The sequence below is a fragment of the Penicillium oxalicum genome, chromosome I (genome assembly GCF_001723175.1).
Source record: "Penicillium oxalicum strain HP7-1 chromosome I, whole genome shotgun sequence".
NCBI lineage: Eukaryota > Fungi > Ascomycota > Eurotiomycetes > Eurotiales > Aspergillaceae > Penicillium > Penicillium oxalicum.
In genome coordinates this window covers 1,261,715-1,281,163 of record NC_064650.1, presented here as the reverse complement: position 1 = coordinate 1,281,163, position 19,449 = coordinate 1,261,715, and the positions used below count along the sequence as shown (strand labels likewise).

General features: G+C 51.8%; 8 protein-coding genes across 8 annotated transcripts; 5 read left to right on the top strand and 3 right to left on the bottom strand.

Annotated features, from left to right (window-relative positions):
• Positions 1–522: 522 nt before the first annotated feature.
• On the top strand, positions 523–2,915 carry POX_a00430 (Lanosterol synthase; the record flags this gene model as incomplete). The annotated part of the gene is made up of 4 exons (XM_050109372.1): positions 523–726; positions 784–1,247; positions 1,306–2,751; positions 2,825–2,915. 4 exons carry the CDS (start codon positions 523–525, stop codon positions 2,913–2,915), a joined length of 2,205 nt encoding a protein of 734 aa, XP_049973140.1.
• A 713-nt stretch (positions 2,916–3,628) lies between these two features.
• On the top strand, positions 3,629–5,064 carry POX_a00429 (uncharacterized protein; the record flags this gene model as incomplete). Its single annotated transcript, XM_050109371.1, has 2 exons — positions 3,629–4,444; positions 4,504–5,064. 2 exons carry the CDS (start codon positions 3,629–3,631, stop codon positions 5,062–5,064), a joined length of 1,377 nt encoding a protein of 458 aa, XP_049973139.1.
• Positions 5,065–6,181: 1,117 nt separating this feature from the next.
• POX_a00428 (uncharacterized protein) lies at positions 6,182–7,111 on the top strand (the record flags this gene model as incomplete). The annotated part of the gene is made up of 1 exon (XM_050109370.1): positions 6,182–7,111. The coding sequence occupies one exon, from the start codon at positions 6,182–6,184 to the stop codon at positions 7,109–7,111; it is 930 nt and encodes a 309-aa protein (XP_049973138.1).
• A 165-nt stretch (positions 7,112–7,276) lies between these two features.
• On the bottom strand, positions 7,277–8,532 carry POX_a00427 (uncharacterized protein; the record flags this gene model as incomplete). The annotated part of the gene is made up of 2 exons (XM_050109369.1): positions 7,277–8,381; positions 8,477–8,532. 2 exons carry the CDS (start codon positions 8,530–8,532, stop codon positions 7,277–7,279), a joined length of 1,161 nt encoding a protein of 386 aa, XP_049973137.1.
• Positions 8,533–9,111: 579 nt separating this feature from the next.
• Positions 9,112–11,570, bottom strand: POX_a00426 (putative cysteine--tRNA ligase; the record flags this gene model as incomplete). The annotated part of the gene is made up of 2 exons (XM_050109368.1): positions 9,112–11,214; positions 11,280–11,570. The coding sequence occupies 2 exons, from the start codon at positions 11,568–11,570 to the stop codon at positions 9,112–9,114; spliced, it is 2,394 nt and encodes a 797-aa protein (XP_049973136.1).
• Positions 11,571–11,962: 392 nt separating this feature from the next.
• POX_a00425 (tRNA (adenine(58)-N(1))-methyltransferase catalytic subunit trm61) lies at positions 11,963–13,426 on the top strand (the record flags this gene model as incomplete). The annotated part of the gene is made up of 1 exon (XM_050109367.1): positions 11,963–13,426. The coding sequence occupies one exon, from the start codon at positions 11,963–11,965 to the stop codon at positions 13,424–13,426; it is 1,464 nt and encodes a 487-aa protein (XP_049973135.1).
• A 382-nt stretch (positions 13,427–13,808) lies between these two features.
• Positions 13,809–16,574, bottom strand: POX_a00424 (uncharacterized protein; the record flags this gene model as incomplete). Its single annotated transcript, XM_050109366.1, has 2 exons — positions 13,809–13,910; positions 13,977–16,574. 2 exons carry the CDS (start codon positions 16,572–16,574, stop codon positions 13,809–13,811), a joined length of 2,700 nt encoding a protein of 899 aa, XP_049973134.1.
• Positions 16,575–18,035: 1,461 nt separating this feature from the next.
• On the top strand, positions 18,036–18,146 carry POX_a00423 (uncharacterized protein; the record flags this gene model as incomplete). The annotated part of the gene is made up of 1 exon (XM_050109365.1): positions 18,036–18,146. The coding sequence occupies one exon, from the start codon at positions 18,036–18,038 to the stop codon at positions 18,144–18,146; it is 111 nt and encodes a 36-aa protein (XP_049973133.1).
• Positions 18,147–19,449: the final 1,303 nt, after the last annotated feature.

The following is a 19,449-nucleotide window of genomic DNA, read 5'->3' as shown; positions in this document are numbered from 1 at the left end:
AAAAGTCGCCCATCATGCTACCGCAGAATCGCCTAAGAAAGACAGCAATTGAAAGATCCACATTCCATCAGGGGCCTCATATAGGAGAACAGATCTCGTCATAGCGAGGCCGCCCAATCCAAGACTCGAAGCTTGAAAGATTCACAATTCGCACTTGTGGCCATGTCAAAAGGCCACAGTACCTTGTCGGACACAAGGAGCCCCAATTGATCAATCTCAATAATAAAGAGTCGGGGTTTTTCATGCGACGGAAGTGATCATCATCAGTGTTACTGAAAAGGCACATCCACGAGGCAGTGCTGGATTGCATCTCAAGCTTCCGGTTCTTCGTTATACACGGCAGCCCTGAGAATGCTGAGTCAGCTGTTCCAGGCACCTCCGACCCGTCACACCGTCCCCCAGTTCCTGTGCCCGCGGCCCCCGAGATGTTTATCCACTTTATCGCCAATCGATAGAGGCGAGGTTAGACCCTTTGCTAGACCCTTTGCAAGCTCGCAGTCAAAGGGAGCTATACATCTTACAATGGCTTCACACATTGGACCTTGGAGAAGCTCTGCTCAGGGCCATCTCAAACCAGACAGCAATGGAGATCTCAAGACTGACTACTCTCGTTGGCGATTGGTCAATGATGCTGGTCGCCAGACATGGCAGTATTTAGAATCAGATGAGGAAAATGAGGCTTGGCCACAGACAATTGCAGACAAGTACAATCTTGGATTACCAACTGTGAGTCTCATACAATCATGGATCAATATGACTCTCGACTAAGGGTTCATTGTCCAGGGTCTTCCAGAGCTACCAGAGGCCAAAACACCGCGCCAAGCTGCTGAGAACGGTCTTTCCTTTTTCTCACATCTGCAACTCGGGCCAGGGAACTGGGGCTGTGAGTATGGCGGTCCGATGTTCCTCCTGCCAGGTATCTTGATCACCTGGTATGTGACCAAGACCCCTATTCTTCCCGAGTATGCGACCGAGATCAAGCGGTATCTATTTGCCCGTCAGAACCCGGAAGATGGCGGGTGGGGATTGCATATCGAAGCCCACAGCTCGGTTTTTGGCACCGCCATGAACTACGTGGCTCTGCGTCTGGTCGGTGTGGGTGAAGATGATCCTCGAATGATCAAAGCCCGTGGCCTTCTGCACAAGTTTGGAGGTGCCATATACGGTCCGCACTGGGCCAAGGCTTGGCTAAGCATTTTGGGCGTGATGAGCTGGGAGGGAGTGAACCCTGTGCCTCCTGAGATCTGGTACGTCCGTCTGTAATTGCCGGACCGGTAACATGCTCTAATGAATCTACCCACCTAGGCTCCTCCCTGACTGGGTTCCTTTTGCCCCTTGGCGATGGTGGATTCACATTCGCCAGGTCTTTCTCCCGCTCTCCTACATCTGGTCCAAGAAATGGTCCCATCCCCTGGATGATCTGACCAGGCAAATTCGAGAGGAATTGTACACTCAGCCGTATGACTCGATCAATTTCGCACAGCACCGCAATTCTATTCACGCCGCGGACAACTACTACCCCAAAACCATGCTTCTGAACGGTCTCAATGAACTGCTTGTCCGCGTGTGGAATCCGTTCCTCCGTATCAACGCCATCAGCAAGCGTGCGGAGGACTGGACCTGGGAACTGATCCGGATGGAAGACGAGAACACTGACTATGCGGGATTGGGACCCGTCAGCAATCCTCTAAACATGATTGCATGCTTCATTCATGAAGGTCCCGACAGCTACTCAGTCCGTCGACACCGGGAGCGGTTGAATGATTACATGTGGATGAAGGATGAGGGTATGCTGGCTAACGGCACTAACGGAGTTCAGGTCTGGGATACCACTTTTGCCACGCAAGCTATTTCAGTGGCTGGGTTCGCCGACGATCCCAAGTGGCGGCCGATGTTGCTCAAAGCACTGGAATTCATCGACGACCACCAACTGCGAGAGAATGTGCCGGACCAAGAGAAGTGCTATCGCCAACACCGAAAGGGTGCCTGGCCCTTTAGCAACAAGACCCAAGGCTATACCGTCAGCGATTGCACCGCCGAGGGCCTACGATCCACGATCCAGCTCCAGAGGATGCACAATTTCCCCGAGTTGATTTCTCTGGATCGTTTGAAGGACAGCGTCGACTGCCTCCTCTTGATGCAGAACCCAACCGGTGGCTTCACCGAGTACGAGACGACCCGGGGCTCGTCTAAAATCGAGTGGCTGAATGCGGCCGAGGTGTTTGGTGGTATCATGATCGGCTATGACTACCCAGAGTGCACCACTGCATCCGTCACTGCTTTTTCCCTCTTCAGCAAGTTCTACCCGGATTACCGCGCGGATGAGATTCGGGCTGCCAAGAAGAAGGCCGTTGCCTACATCAAGCGTGCTCAGCGTGTCGACGGCAGTTGGTATGGGTCATGGGGCATCTGCTTCACCTATGCTGCCATGTTCGCTTTGGAGAGTCTGGCGAGTATCGGCGAGACTTACGCGACCAGCGATAACTCTCGTCGGGGCTGTGAATTCCTGATCTCCAAGCAGAAGGAGGATGGCGGGTGGGGCGAGTCTTACCTCAGTAGCGAGAAGCATGTCTACGTCCAACATGAGAAATCCCAGGTGGTGCAAACAGCTTGGGCGTGTCTTGCTCTCATGGAGGCTGACTACCCGCACAAGGAGCCGTTGCAACGCGGCATAAAATTGCTCATGTCACGTCAACAACGCAACGGCGAGTGGTTGCAAGAGTCTATCGAAGGAGTTTTCAATCAATCCTGGTATGTCTCCCTTGAGGTTTCCCTTTTTGATGTCTGATGAGCTTGAAATCTGACTCTTATTTTTTTTTCCAAGCATGATCTCCTACCCTAATTACAAGTTCTACTGGCCGATTCGAGCCCTCGGACTTTACAGCAAGAAGTTTGGCGATGAGCAGCTCCAGTAGTGGATGGGGGCCTTATCCGGCATTGTATAATATCTTACACCTTTTTAATGAACCATTTAGTGTCTTACCTGAAATCCATAGCTATTATTTCTGAACTTTGCACTTTCCGTCATTCGTTCATGTTTCGTGCGCGCTGTAGTGCTGCCAGTTAGCAATGAGGTACTTGTTTGGACAATCACAAGCTGTCGGCCCGATCTACTACTTTGAGTGCGGGTAACGCCGTGCCCGTCTATCAATAGAAGAATGACCTTTGAAGGAATACCTCTCTAATACTTAGTCAGATTCCCCTCGCCTCAAGTAGAAGCTTCCTCCAGGTGATGAATTGTTGTACTTTAGCATGTAGCCGTGACCTGCAGGGCCACCGTCGGGGCGATTTCCATATTACATAATCTCACTCTCCAGCGCCTGACGGGAGGTGAGCTGGAACTCAAGTGGGGCGGCAACCGGAGCTCTGGCCATAGAAAGCGGTAGAACTCTATCAAACTTACTCCTTCATCGATCTTTATTTCCCAAGAGTTGGGATTTATTCCATCTCGACCGACTGAAACAAGGAATATCCACACTGATCTGGGATCTCCAGTATCCAAACACTTTAACCTTCAAAGACCCTCAGAATCTTGTCAAAAAGAATCCGTTCCTGCGTTGGCCATAAGACCGCGATTTCTTCACGCTAGCCATAGGCCTTAAACAAGCTTTAATCCTCTGCCGGAACTATGAATGCTGCCGCAGAAGGTGAAAAGGCTCTCGCGGCCTCTAATGCGCTTCTTGCAATCCAGCACTATACCCGTGCTTTGACTGAGCTGCCTCGCGCCCCGTCCTATTACATTCAGCGCGCAGTCGCGCGCTCGCGTGTGAAACCAGTCGATGGTGGGCCGCAATCCCTAGAGGCCCTTCGAGATGCCGAAATTGCTCTCGCGCTGGCTCGGGAACGTGGAAAGCGAGAGCTGATCCTGCAAGCGCAGATGCGGCGCGGAGTGGCACTGTACCAACTGGAGCGTTATGCCGACGCCTCGTTCATTTTTGGCATTGTCGAATCTAAAACTGCCACGGAACAGGGCTCGCGAAGCAAAGAGGACGAGGCCAAGGCTGCCATGGCTGGCTTATCGGCCGCAGGCAAGAAGAACGGTGTCAGCGCAGAACTGCCGATTTGGATTGCCAAAGCCCGCCGCAAGTTAGCGGAGTTGCAAGCCGACGATGAAAAACTGTCAGCTTCGATTCCCGAGTTCCCTTCTGATACACGCATTCCCACCGAGGCCGAACTCAAGGCCGAATGGCAAGCTCTCAAATCCGGACAATCATTTGCTGCTCAAAGTCAGACAGCTCAAGGAAGCGGTCAGAAGGATGTCTCCGCTGCGGCTGCTGCAGATCTCAAAGAATCTGCCAGTGAAGTCACAACTAAGCCCGCATCAGCTGCTCCGGTACAAAAAGTTCGCCATGAATGGTATCAGTCACATGACTCTGTTGTGGTGTCTCTTTACGTGAAGGGGGTCTCGAAGGACAGCGTTGAGCTGGATCTGCAGGAAAGCTCGGTTCGTTAGATCCTGTAAATTGATGATTATCCGCTCATCTCACTGACCCATCGACACAGGTGACGCTGCAGTTTCTCCTGGCTTCGGGCCCAACCTATGACTTCACTCTGGATCCATTCTACGCCCCTATCGACAAAGCTGCATCGACAGTCTCCGTTATGGGCACTAAGATCGAATTGATTCTCAAGAAAATGACGCCTGGGCAGAAGTGGAGTGCGCTGGAGGGTACGCCATCTGCCACCACTCAACTAACAGACCGTCCTGCTGCTCCTCCAGCACCAGTACCCTCAGCTCCAGCCTACCCGACCTCATCCCGAAAGGGTGCCAAGGATTGGGACAAACTTGCGTCAAATCTGACGGCCAAGAAGCCAAAGGGGAAGAAACGCGATAGCACGACCGAGAAAAAAGAAGGGGATGATGATGTGTCCGACGCAGAATCAGTAGATTCGGAATTCGGTGGTGACGCCGTGGATGGTTTCTTCAAAAAGCTCTATGCTGGTGCTGACCCGGACACGCGACGGGCCATGATGAAGAGCTACATTGAAAGTCAAGGCACATCTTTGAGCACTAACTGGTCAGAAGTTGGCAACAAAAAAATGGAGCCTCATCCTCCCAGTTGAATGCGTCTAGACAGTCGCGGGCAAATCATCTAGTTCGAAAGATCTCCCTGGTACTTTCCTTTCTTTTTTGTTTTGCAATCATTATGATTCACCGTTGTGATGATACCTAGGGCTCTATTTTTCCACATTCATTCCTGCTCATCAATGGTAACGATGCCGCCAAGCTGACCTCACTGTTTCTTTCTTTTCTCTTCCGTTTATTCAAATCAGTTGCTCCGCAAGCGTAACCACACACAACGCCCATGCACTAAATTAAGAGAAAAAATTTTTCCTTTTATCCCCACAACTGGAACTGGTGCCTTGCAACCGCGTCACCTGGTCATCTGACCTTTTGAGTGCACCTCCTTTCCCCATCAAATCTCTGCTTTCACCCATCACTCGCTCTATCTACCACCAATTTTCCAGCCTTGAACTGGTATCGAGAGCATCGTGAAGAATGTTGATCCGCCATGGGAAATCCCGGAACTCCGGGGTAAGCATGCTGGGCAAGCTTGGAAAAGGATCGGTCAAACCTGACCACTCAGATCCCATTCTCGAATTTGGGTGCACATCTTTCTTACTGCCGAAGTGTTTTGACCAAACAAGAATCGTAATGTGTGGATCGCGTTCCCTAATTCAAATTAGGCTTCTTCGGACCAAATCTTGTTCGGCCAGTCAGTGGCTCGATGCGCCTCCAACCTCGTGGGGCTATTAAATAAGCTCGTCGGGCAACATCCCCAGACTACGGAATTTTTTACATAATGATTCCGAATTTCGCTTGAGTTGGAGTCATGGCAATTCCTCTAGGGTAACTTTTATTACGAGACAGGTTCCTTCGAATGGGTCGTGTGATATTTCACACGTCCATTGTTTTCTTTTTTTCCCACTTGGGTGGATTGGATGCGAGGTCGGAGCGCTGAGCGCCCATGTCTGGAGGGGGAGGAGATTTTCTGGATGAAGGATCGGACATGGCGACATAAGGGATTTCTAGGGCTTCGCCATCGATGAGTCTGTCTTACAAGAAGTTACCACCTATTTTGAAGAGAGGTTCTTTTCCCCTGCTCATTTGTTGCACTTCGGCTTGCCCAAATCACGACTCGGTCAATTTCACTCCTCGAGTATCCAATCATCGTCCAATATGGTGCACAACATTCACATTGCAGTTCTGGATGTCGATATCCCAGCGCGCCGCCTCTACGAGGCACGAGGACTCTGCAGTGCTCACTTTCGCGACATTCTCAAGGAGACCACCGCTCATTTGAACAAATCCGACCCTGCCATCAAAGACCCAATCGAGATCACCATCACTCCATATGACATTCGCGGCGGACATTATCCAGACTTCCACTTACTCCGCGGCGATCCGACTCAGCAGGAGTTCCCCGTTTACAGACCGATCGATGCAGTCCTGATCACAGGAGGTTCGCCGGGGGTCTACGAGATGCCCCAGTCTCCCTGGATGCAGATCTTGGAGAAATTCATCAAGACCGTCTATCAAGATTACCCGGAGGTCCGGTTGATGGGCACCTGTTTCGGTCACCAATTGATCTCTCATGCGTTGGTGCGTGATCCCGAGGATCCCGTTCGAGACGTGTATGTCGAAAAATGTCCACTGGGCCGGGAAGTGGGCATTTATACCGTTCAATTGGAAGACCAATTCATCAAGCATTTTTCGTCAGCATTGGGGCATCTGCCGCAAGGTCAGCTGCGCATTCAAATGTTCCACGGTGATCGTGTCATGGCAGTTGAGAAGGGGCAGATGGCGACGTTGTCTGATACGCCGCCAGTGTCTTTGCCTGCGCCGTGGATCAATATTGGCAGTACGCCCATTTGTCCTATTCAAGGACTGTATAACCCAGGCAGAGTCCTGACGGTGCAGGGCCATTATGAGATGGACGCATTTGCCACGTCCAAGATGTGTATTGAAAGCGCACCCGTCATGGGTTGGAAAGAGTCCAAATTGGCGCTCTTCCTGGAGCAAGTTGGACCAGACACCAAGGAGCGGCGGGATGATGCGAGAGCTTTTGCAACTGCAGTGATTTTTTTCTTGGCCGATATTGCAAGATGACTCTCCAAAGGGTATCGCGAGACCATGAAGACGCGATGGCGACATTGCTTTGCGCGGGAATTCGTGCAAGAAAACTCAATTGACGTCGTTCCATTTAGGCTTTGTTCATTCCACATTCTGTCTCATCGTATATACATCAAGCGTGTTAGTAGTACATGTACATTTTTATGCCTCGTCCAAGATCTTCGCATCTCTGTACAAAAAGAATTGCACAAAGATGGCCATGTCCAAAACCAGCGTCCCGAAACTGCCCACCAACCAGGACAAGTTTACAAGGACATACTGTCCGTAGAGTGCTGCCGCCTCTCCTGGGCGGCAATGCGGGCGATGGCGATGGGACATCTCACCAAGCTCACTGCTAGCGGACGTGGTTCCCCGACAAACGGGCGAGTATGCCATAATGGACAAAACATAGGTCAAGTTGCCGATACAAGCAAAGAGGAAAAACAGGAGCGATACTCCATCCGTTGACTTGCGTCGGTAGTTGAGCAGTAATTGGGGGACACGCGAGCAGTAGCCCAAGTAGAAGACTGCGCAGAGGTACCCAAATGCCTGGCCCAAGGGATCAAGAGTCAAGGGCTCGGGCTCTGCTTTGGACTTCTTCGACCCGGGGCTGACATACCACCCGAGAATACCAGCAGCGCACACAAGAGCAATAGCAGTTGTGTTGAACAAAATCGATTGAATGGTCGAAATGCGACGACGCCGGCGTTGATAACGCGCCCGTTCCGAATTCGGGTCAATGAAAGGGGTGGCGGGGGACAAGTGCGTGCCATCTACGTGGTGATGGGCGATATCTTTGCCCAGAGAGGCAGACGAGCGTTGGCGCTGTGCAGTCGAAGCCCCTGTTGGACCGGCTTCCCCAGCTGTCTCCTCGCCATGAGCGTGCCCATTCGACTTAGGTAGCAACGATGATCGTTCCGTCGGCGACGCATTGGCTTCTGAACCGCTTTCTTCATTGCCATCACGCGAACCTTCAACAACTGAATGAGAATCTGATGACGACGATGAGGAGAGCTCATCGCGTATATTGAATCCTCGATAGTAGAAACATTGCCCTAAAAGGACAATGTCTGCCAGAGTGTAATACACTGCCAGAATGATCATTGTGGGAAGTACACCCTGTAAGACTGCACCAAGGATGTTGAACACATCACCGGCGAGCCAAACGATCAGGAAAAGAAGAGACAGTCCATCGGCTGAGCCACGTCGAAAATTTTCAATGATCTGTGGCGAAAATACCACGACCCAGCAAGCAATGGAAATTGAGCTACACTCAAGTCAGCATCGGGTCAAATCTCTCAACTCAAGTAATTCCTGCTGAGATTTCAAATTGACAATCCTGTCTCTTCAGAGTCCACTTACCCACAGATTCCACTCAGGGCCTCAATACTGAGATTGGCCGCTTGTGGGGGAAGCATGATTGTGTGCGAAAGAAAATTGAGACCACTGAAATAACCTTGAATTCTGCACACCCGTCCGTGTTGGTGCAGAAGCGGTAATTTCACTGAAGAAAATGCGCGCAGTCTATACAGCGAGTTATCAATTGAAACGCATCCCCGTGTTCTCTTGTAAAATCGAGCAATTTTCCCGTGAAATTAGAAAGAAGGTGGAATCCATGGGTCCAAAGTGGATGACGTCGAAATGTCACGTGCCCTGTCAAAAAGTATGACTCTGGCGGGATATCGCCAAGAAGCTTAACAACGGGCGAGGGCCACACCTTTCGTCCACGGGGCCGAGGAATGAGATCTACTCGTCCAGTCTGGATTTCCCATTAGAGAGATATCTCAGCGCATTGGTGGTATCCAGTTCCTTCCCCTCTCTCGCGCAATATCATGTACCTACTGTAAATGTTCTGGTTGCATGATTACGTGTGTATAGTTAGGCGAATGAAGATTAATTGAACGCCCGCAATGCATGTTTTATATCACTAGAGGAACCACCCAAGCTGTCTTGCGTTTTATTTTGTACTTTCAAATAGCTTGTCTTGGGGAATGCGATTATTTAGCTTGACTCGCTTGCCAAGCCTCGTGCGCCTTCTTCTGGCGCTCCCAGTCCTTGCGGAGCTTCTTCGTTCTGCTCTTCGTGAGCTCCTCGCCAGCGGCATCCCGCGTCGGCAGGCCATCCTCATCCCAGGCGCTGTATTCGTTCGTCCGGAACATCTCCAGGTGGCTCAACTTGCCTTTTTCTAATTGCTTCAGTGCCTCCTGCTCGCGCTTTTGTTTTTCCAGCTGCTTTTGTTTCGCACGCGCTTCCTTTTCCTCTCGCGCTTGGATCATCTCGCGAGTGACTGGACGAACAAGAGCCGGGAGATTGTCCCGATCTTCGAGATAGATCCCCAGGTCGAAAAGATCAACGTCTCGAACGCGGTCGCAGAGGGCGAGAATGTCCTTCTCAATTGAGGCTGAGGACTTCAAAGAGGAAACTCTGTCCCGGAAGTTGGCGACTGCATTCGCATATGGTTTCGTGGCATCCGAGACTTCAGCCGGCAAGGTCGTGTTGAGTGTCTCCTCAATCTGTTGCGATGAAATACCGTCCTTCGAGCGAGCTGCCTGGCGAAGCGTGTCTCGCATCGAGGCGAGCGGGTAGACAAAAGGCTTGGCCTCGTCGGGGACATCGATGCCTGACCAGCCAACTGTGGTGCTCTCAACCGACTCAGTGCCATTCAGGCCGAGCATGTTAACAAATGATGTCACCCAGACAGCAGCAGCTTCGACGACCTTGGGGTCAAGCGTCGCCTTGTCGGCGGTGTTGTACTTGGTGATGAGCTCAGAAACGGCTTGCATTGCACCCGGCGTGTTAAATGAGTCGCACAGGTGCTTGTGAACAGCAGCCTTGGCAGCTTCCAGATCATCCGCGAAGCTGGTATCACTGCCTGAGCCTTGAAGGGCAGAGGCATCCTTGACCTTCAAAAAGAAGTTGTTGAGCTTGTCTTCCCAAGCGTTTCCAGAGCTCACCAATTCATCAGTGATCTCACAGCCTTCCTTCCAGCCACCAAGAAGGAAGACAATACGCAGACTGCGGGGTGTCCAGTCCTTGCGGTCAAGAGCCTCTCGGATAGTTGTGAAATTCTTGAGAGATTTGGACATCTTCGAACCCTGAATAGACAAGTGACCCATATGCAAGAAGTAGTTGACCCACTGTTCGCATTTATGACCATCGTCCCAGTACGCCTCACTCTGAGCAAGCTCGTTGTCATGATGCGGGAACGCGAGGTCAATACCACCGGAATGAATGTCCATCTGTTTGCCCAGTCGGGCTGAGGCCATGGCCGAGCATTCAATGTGCCAGCCTGGACGACCCTTGCCCCATGCACTTGTCCAGCTTGGCTCACCGGGCTTTGATGACTTCCACAACGCAAAGTCGGACGCACTCCGCTTCTCTGTGGTCTTGGCAATCAGAGAGCCCTCACCCTCCGCGGCCAGTTTGTTGTCGGATCGGCTCCAGGGCTCAAGTCGGGCGTAGGGATGGCCTGCCGCCTCGAATGCACGGATATCGAAGTAGACAGAGCCGTCCTCGGTCACATAACCGAACTTGTTTTTGACAATGCGCTCGACGAAATCCGCAATCTCCGCACCATACTCCGTCACGCGAGTCAACTCATCGGGATCGAGGACATTCAGATCTCGCATGTCCTTCAAAAAGCGATCTTCGTATTTCTTTGTCAGCTTGGTAAAGATACCGTGGTCGTCCGCGTCGATCGAAGAGCCCTTCAAGGCATCCAAGTAGGGCAGGAGAACATCCTGCGCCTGGGTAAAGAACAGCTTGGCGAAAGCGGCGGCGTCACCCTCGCTTCCATTCTCTGCCATTTCCAGGGCACTAGCGGCCGAAGCGGCGGTTTTGATGTGCATCTTCACTTTGGCTTCATCGTCACCGGCCTTCTCGTTGCCCGGGAGAGCGCCGCCATTCAGTACTGTCGCATAGGTCTTTCCGACCTCCTTTTGATATTGCGCTGCAGGCAGCGCGGGGTCCAGAAGAGCGAGATTTTTCTTGATGTATGCGCTATATGCTTTCTGGGCGGTATCGAGGACTTCTGGTGTAATGGTGGCATTCGCAGCGATGTATTCGTTGAAAAGATATTGTTGACGAGCGCGGAGGATGATCTGTGATTTGAATTAGATGTCGCCCATGAAAATGCAGAATATTGGCAAGGGCTGGATCGCCCTACCTTATCGTCGACATCTGTAATGTTCATCACAAATTTGACATCGAACTTGAAATAGTCGCGCATAATGCGCCGAATGATATCCGTGCTGACATAGTTCCGCGCGTGCCCCAAATGCGCATCATCGTAGACGGTCGGTCCGCACGCATACCAAGATACCTTCTTCCCAGATGGGTCCAAGGGAACAAAGGGCGTCTTGGACTTGGTGAGCGAGTTCCATACTTGCAACGGGGGAAGCTCTACGCCCGTTGGGGTGGGCGGTTGCCGCCATGGCGGCTGTTGACGTGAGGACATGGGTCGAGCGAAGCTGACTGACGTGAAGGTAAAGAGAGACCGCGGCCGGGGCAGGAGAGGTGAACGAGGGAAGAGGGGCATAAAGAGAGCGGACTGTATAAACACGAGGGGTAAGTTTAGCTCAAAAAGACACCTTCGAGTCATCGCCGCGCTCTGCAGCAGCGGCCCACCGCGCCAAGTAAGCCGTGATTGGCCTACGATTTGGACGGTGCGGAACCCTGAGCCCTATTTTCCAAGAAAAGTAAGCCGGGCCCAGCTTTTTCTCCGCGTCAAGCTACGTCGATCTCCAATTTTTTTGGCCTGGTGAACCTCGACAGGCAGATCTCTTGAGAAACAGGACGCGAAAACAAAGACCTGCCAATAGTTCATACCAGTCCGCCAGGTCACTAACTATGCCCTCTCCATTTCTGACGCCCGGGACCGTGGCGCAAGCCGACAATGTCGCGCTTCTGCATTTGCGCCGCGATCAGACCATTCCGACCATTCTGCGAGCTACAGACGACCAAAACCTGGGCTACAAGGAAGGCAAGGTGTCAAACACTCGATTCGGATCGTTCCCACACAGCACCTTAATCAATCAGGCTTGGGGCTCCCAAATTGTCGCCTCAAAGGTCGACACCGGCTCTCGGGGGCGCAGAGGACCTGGAAACAAGCGCAAAGCCGAGGAACTGGATGCTTCGGGTACCACGACACCTGCTGAAGAGGAGAGCTCTAACTTGAAGAAGCCTGAGGCTGCGTCAAGTGGATTTTTGCATCTTATGTATCCAACGCCCGAGTCATGGACCCTTTCGCTCCCGCATCGAACGCAAGTTGTCTACACGCCCGATTACAGTTACATTCTCCACCGACTTCGCGCGCGCCCAGGCGGTACTGTCATTGAAGCAGGAGCAGGAAGTGGTTCCTTCACACATGCAGCGGTTCGCGCTGTTTTCAATGGTTATCCCACCGAAGAGACCACGGGAAAGAAGCGGAGGCTTGGAAAGGTGTGCAGCTTTGAATTTCACGAGCAAAGAGCAACCCGCGTCAAGGAGGAGATTACAGAACACGGGCTAGATGGTCTTGTTGAAGTGACACATCGCGATGTCTACGAAGGCGGGTTCTTGTTGGGTGACCCCGACACTGGCCGCTCGCCCAAGGCTAGCGCGATTTTCTTGGACTTACCGGCTCCCTGGCTTGCGTTGAAGCATCTGGTCCGTAAGCCACCATCCGGGGCCGAATCCCCACTCGATCCGAACACCACTACCTATCTCTGCACGTTTTCGCCTTGCTTGGAACAAGTTGAACGCACCATCCGCGTGATGCGTCAGCTTGGGTGGCTGAACATTTCCATGGTCGAGGTAAATCACCGACGAATCGATGTCAAAAGAGAGCGCATTGGTCTGGATTGCGAAGGGATACGTGGAGCTACTGTCTTCCCAAAGTCAGTCGACGAGGCCATGTTGAAGCTGCGGACAGACGATGAACGGGCGAAGAGACTTCGTCTCGCTCATAGCGACGGCACGAGGGTGGCCTATTCGCCAGAGGAAGATTCCACTATGCCAAAGGACCAACAGCAGGCCACATATGACATGGGTCGTCTCGTGCACCGGACCGAGTCAGAGATTAAGACCCATACCTCGTACCTGGTATTCGCCATTCTTCCTCGAGACTGGTCCGAAGAGGATGACTTGAAGTGCCGGCAAAAGTGGCCGTCAAACAAGATTGATGCAGAACCCAAGCCGGCACCGAAAAGCAGGAAACAGCAGAAGAAAGAATTTAAGGAGTTGCGTCTTCAGGAGCAGAAAGAGGAGAATGAGGGAAGGCAACGGGAGGAGGAGCAAGAAAAGCAACCCACAGAAGGAACCGGCGACGTTTGACGTCTTTGTGCTTTGCACAAAGACATTTATTTCAAAAAAAAATCCAAATTTTAGACGTTTGGCGTGGACAAATTTCCGCGAGCGCAATCGTGAGCGCCTTTCGAACAACATATGTCCTGATGAAATGAAACTCTTGAACGGCGTAGAACATAGTCGATTCGCCAATGAAGATAGAAGGTGACTACTTTACGTGGAAACCGGCTTTGCCATTAAACGGATATTCATGAAAGCTCGCCAAATATGAGGCTATGCCTAGACCTCTGTATGGGTGAATGGCTCCAACTAGAAAGGCGTGGACACGGGGAAATGCACCATCAGATGCCTTGATGCGTAATCTCAGAGCTGCCGCCGAACTTGTGCGACAAAGAGCTCTGCGCCCAGATCACAGGTTATTCTCGGCTCGGAACTTGTCCCAGGCCTCATTGAGGGTACCAAATACAGCGCCTGCGATCATGCGTTGCTCCGTAGTGGCAGTTGTCGAAATCTGGATAATATTGATGAATCAGCTGCTGCCGTGTATCTATGAAGACGGTTGAAAGATCGGACGTACCTTGTCAGGATGAACTTTTCCAATTCCTTTCATGTACTGAATCTTGACCTTATTTGGCAGGACGAGTTCCGACAAGTTTATCTTTTTCCATCCCGACTCGGGCCAAAGCACCATGTCCAAGCTTCCAAGTAAAGCCCTCAAGTTATCCTGTTTTCCGTTTCTCCAGGCGGCGATCCTCGCGTCGACGCTTTCAGTGAGCGCGAACCTTTCCTCATCCGCACGCTCGGCTGCTTCGTTGGCTTGTCGTAACCGTCTTACGGCCTCTGAATTTTGACTTGTGCTGCCAGTCAAATCAGAGAGCGCAGAGGTGCGCTTAGGTGCAGGAACCGGTCGCTTCCGAACTGGAGCTGAAGGCGTCGAGGGCGCTTTGCTGATGCCAGCAGCCTTTTCGCATCGGTTTCTACCCTGGATACTGGTGCCTCCACCATGCCCTGATTCGACCGCCGACTTCCAGGTCTGTGCAGCATCTGCCCATCGTTCAAGCTGTTCTAAGGCTTCAGCCTTACGCATGAGCGCCTTGCCAAAGAATTCTTTCATGGGCTTAGGGGCCTCTCCATTTCCAAGATCGATCGTCTCATCCTCGCCTTTCGATGGTCCAATTAAGTTCAAAATCACGTCAGCATCGTCAATGGCGCCCTTGGGCTCACCAATCTTTAGACCGGTCATTGCTCGATTACTCCGGATAATAATTGTTATGGGATGCTTGTCAGGGAGCATGTCGAGGGCGGTCGAGAAGCTTTGGTGCGCAGTCGCATAATCCCCACGCTTGTAAGCAGCCGCAGCCTGCTCTCGATGGCGATGAGTTGATTGAAGTGCCTCTGCGGATACGGATGGAATCGATCGAGACGGGGCTTTCACTCGTACTGGGAGGGCAGCCGAGGGCGTCGAAGGTGCTGGTGCTGGGGGCCGGGAGCTGCTATTTGATGGTTTTGCTGAGGGCACAGGGGAGGAAAAGAGGTCAACTTCCGGCGCCGACGGCTGGGCTGGCGGCTGAGGCCGTCGTCGTCTCGCCGGACTAACATAAGCCTGCGCTGACTGCTCCTCTGCAGCAAATCTGGAGAGACGCGGCTTCGGATCTGTAGAGCCTGGGCGAGATGGTCGCTGGAGGAAATTCGCTTGTTGTGTGGTTTGGACAACAGGCGAGAGCTGACGAGGTGGAGCATTGCGAGCGAGCTCTGGTTGGTGGCGATCTTGCGTTTGTGCCGGTTTCCGACGTGGCCCAGAATCGCGAGATTCTAGGAGAAGGGCTTCATTCGTGAAGTTTTGGGGCTGCGCTTGCACTTGATCCCTTGAGTCTCCACGTCGGGCTTGCCCAGGAGACGGCTCGTCGCGGGCCACTGATACATCTCGCATCCACTTCGGCTGGCTGGGATCATGATCCGCGTTAAATTCGTTCACGGCCTGCTGTATTTTCTTGCTACCAGTTTTCCAAAGAGAACCTGCCGTTTTCAAAAAGTTGTTGCCCAACTGTGAGGCTATCTGGGCAGGATCTCTTTCACCATTACTGGGGCTTCGACTGTCCTCCCGCGATCGAGTAGGCTGGGATCTACTCTCCCTCATCCACGACGGACCCTCGCGGTTTCGACTCTCAGTCCGTTCGGTACGATTGTGCGATTGAGGGACTGTCGGGGATCGTCCTTGCGACTTTTGTCTTGCCTCTGCGTGTGCCTGCGTGAGGAGCCAACTGACAGCCGCCTGGACATCATTTCCCGATGCCGTTGTCATTAGAGCCTCTCGTGATTTGTCCGTCGGGAATCCCATGTCAACTAATTCGGCAATAGCACGGTCGAGAGTATTTGACGCCTTTGAAGTTTGGTGACCAACGTCCTGGTCCACCCTGGACTGAGCCATCTGGCTAGGCGAAGGCGCACGAGGAACTTCTGATACCGGTTTTCCGAGCAGTCCGAGGAAATCGTCGTCGTCATCGACTGTTGTTTGCATTTGGGCAGGCACCTGTTTGGGTTTCAACTGATTGAGTCCAAAGGGGTCATCATCGTCATCACCCATCGTGTCTAAATTTCCAGATGTGTTCTGCACCACGGAGCCCCCGCTTGGCGTTGCTCGCCATGAGCTTGCATTCGTCGCGGGTGAAGGGTTAGAGCTTGGTATCGGAAAATGAGTGGAGCTGTCCACCGGAGCTGCAGCGTTGAAAGCCGCCAACAGATCACCATCATCATCGGGCGCCGGTGACGTGATTTTGGTACTCGTAGCCGCCGCAGGACTCGGGGTACGACCGTGTTCCAAGCTGTCCCAGAAATGTGCGTTTTGACCACCGTATTGCGCTTCATATCGCTGCCTGTCCTCCGCCGCTTTCTTGGCCTTCTCTTCCTGCAACCGCTTCTGTTGCTCAAGTAGTGATAAATTCTTATTGGTCCCTGAGGTATTGAAGGACACTAGATTTGCGAAGCTGTCTCCCGATGTCGCAGATGGCTTGTAAGGCGAGCTGGATCGGTTTGAAGCCATGGACATTGGTGTTGCTTGACCAGAGTTTCCATTTTGGCGCATGCTCAGGATCTGGGAGCCAGATGACATAGGAGGGGGTTTGCTGTTGGGCGTGCTGGAGCTGGTAGTCCAGCTCAATCCGCTGAGATCATCCATGATCAGGTGCAGCCCGCAGGATAATGGCAGCCAATGGAGGTAAATGAGCGATGTTTAGGTATGAAGGTGGCTTGTCTCGTGGGAGGGTTAGGGATCAAACATTGAAAGCACAATTTTTGCCATGATCTCACCAACTAGCTTGACGACGGCTTGTATCAAACGAGTGTTAGCTCGATCCGGCTCGTTGTATGTAAGAAGCCGTGGTCGCCGATGTGGCTCACCCGAGCACGGTATCACGCCCCTTTGCATGTGGAGATGGCGGATGCGGGGCACGTGATGTGTCATCGTCCCCAGGACAAAGTTGGAAGCTTGGTTTGCTGAATTATACCTACCAGCTATTTGCACTATTAATCCTCTACCATAAGAGCCCTATATACTTTGCGCTGGTCACTGCACACCCTGGTTAGCTGACAATTTACTAGCGATAGAAAACACAAGACTCTTCAGATCGAAGCCGTCAATGCCTGAGCCCGAGTAAGGGTAGATGAATGTCATATCAAGAACCCGAAGCGGGAACAAAATAGTGGTAATAGTTTGCTTGTAATTTGGCATACGGTGCGGCCAGGCAGTTATATCGCTAGCATCGCACGGTACAAGTAATGGACGAGTTTGATCCTACTCACGATCCACCCCGTGAAGTGAATTGATGCTTGATAACCTGGATGCACGCCCTCTCTATTCTGAATAGGGGTCCGCAGCGCTTTAAAGCTCAAGGCAGAATTCTTGAATGGGTGCATCTGGGTTGCCCGAGAAGGAATTTTACCAATGTAGGGAGTCGTTATCCTCTACCTGGTTACGGCTCAAGACGGGCTTTATTGCACACGAAAGCCCAGTTCGGCATCAGGCAAAACCTCCTAGCCTGCCGCACCATCATTAGGTATTGTTATTGTCAAGAGGGTGACCTATTCACATCGTACTGGAGCCTGCCCGCCCGTGAAATATACATTTGCCGACTCATCTTCACAAACGTTCTACATGTAGCTCTATTAGAAAGCGCATGGAACTTTTTCACCGGGAGTCAATATTCATATATTTTTTCCATATAGCCAAGGTATCTTCCTGGGTTGCCTATTATAAAGCCCTGTCGATTCTTCTAATTATTGTTCATCCACGTAGAAAGTTGGTTCAATTCCGTATCCTACAGACACTGCCTCATCCTTTAAGCAGGTTATCCGTCATGCTAGATTGAGCGCAATCGACCAAAATCGGAGGCCTTGCTGGATGTTTCTCACATTGAAACCCCGACCCTACCGTTCGAGACGATTTCCTCTAATAGGTGTCAGAGCTGGAACCAATTCCTGAGTTGTTAGGTTGAAGTGTCTCCACAACTAGACCTTCATCATCCGAGGTCATGGAAGATTGTGCGCGGAAAGGAAAGAACCTGGCCAAGAGTGCTGGTCAGGCTTTCTCAAAGTAGAGCATGGGCCTCATTCCTTGCTTATTTTCAGGCTGGCGCATGATATGCTGGTGCCAAGCTACGAGATTCGCCTAGCACTGTTCAGAAGCTCTTCTTTGAATTCAACCTCGACTGAGGTAGAAAGCAGCGCCTTGGGTGGTCGAGACCGTGTGTAAGACCCCTGTGAGTGTCATTGACCGCAAGGATACTGCAGCACAAAGAAAACTTTCATGAGCTAGCCTTTTGTGAACTGGACCATTGTCTGTCGAGGATAATTAACTGTTCATGCGAAGGTGTACTTATGTACCCTCCAGCCACGCCAGGCGTTGGCGCCTCTAAGCATGGGCATCTTCAACCCCCTTGATCATTTGAAAGAGAAATTGGAAATTAGACTTGGAGATGTCAAAGGCGATAGATCAATATTGAAAGGCGATAGATTTATACTGTACAGAAGACAATACAGCCCCCTCAAGGCTGGGACGACAGTTTTGAGTCTATCCAGGATTGTTGTGAGGCGCTCAATGGCATTATTGAAGTCCGCAGGGCGCTGTCCGAGAGTGAATGTGATAGATCATGTGCAGCGTTCTCGACTATCATTGACTGGTCGCATTTCGGCTTCTATCGCATGCAATGGTGGTCAACAACTCTAGAGACCTTTACTGATATCTACTTTTCTCGGATCATCGGCATACGTGTAGCATCCTGTTTTTACTGATCGTGTACGAACACCTGCAGTACCATGGATCTTCCTCAGACTTGAAATTGAAACTGGACTAAGACCTGGTCTGAGATCAAGGCGATGAAAGTATCCAAGTCGGAAAACCTGAAGGCGGGTGGTTGACGAAGAAAGGGGCTTGCCCGGGGCCGTCCAAGCGCCCGGCTAATCTTCAGCGAGCAGTCGACGACTGGTCTGTTTTTGTTGTCCAGACCCACCAAAATGATGCCCACTCCGGCAGCTGTTCCTTGCTTCATCGCTGCTTTCGATCGGTGGATCTCACCAAAGTATAAGCAGGAGACCCACCTCTCAATGACTGATCCCCTGTTCACCTCGCGTGGCTGTCGAATACATTGTTCAATATACCGCTTTCTGATCGTTGAGGGACACTCGGAAACCCAAAAATGCGGGAAGAATGTACATCAAGATGCAGGAGCCCCGTCTGGACTTTCGATTGGCCAAGTAGCGGTGGCAGTCGATGGGGGTATATGGATCTGGCGGAAGCCGTATTGTGATGCAGGAGCCTTTTCTCCCTGACTGTTTACATTCTTGCCTTTCAATGGCCTAGTGAACTGACAAAAGTGCCGTCTCCCGCTAATAGAAAGCGAACTCACCCATCGGCATTCCTCCAGGGGGTTGTGGTGCGACCAAAAACGTCCTGTCTCTCACAGTGACGAAATCGTCAATTGTTCTCTCGCCAAGTGCGAGGCCTAAAACCTAGAAATTCTGCTCAAGGATAACTATCGTGGTATCCTTATGAATCG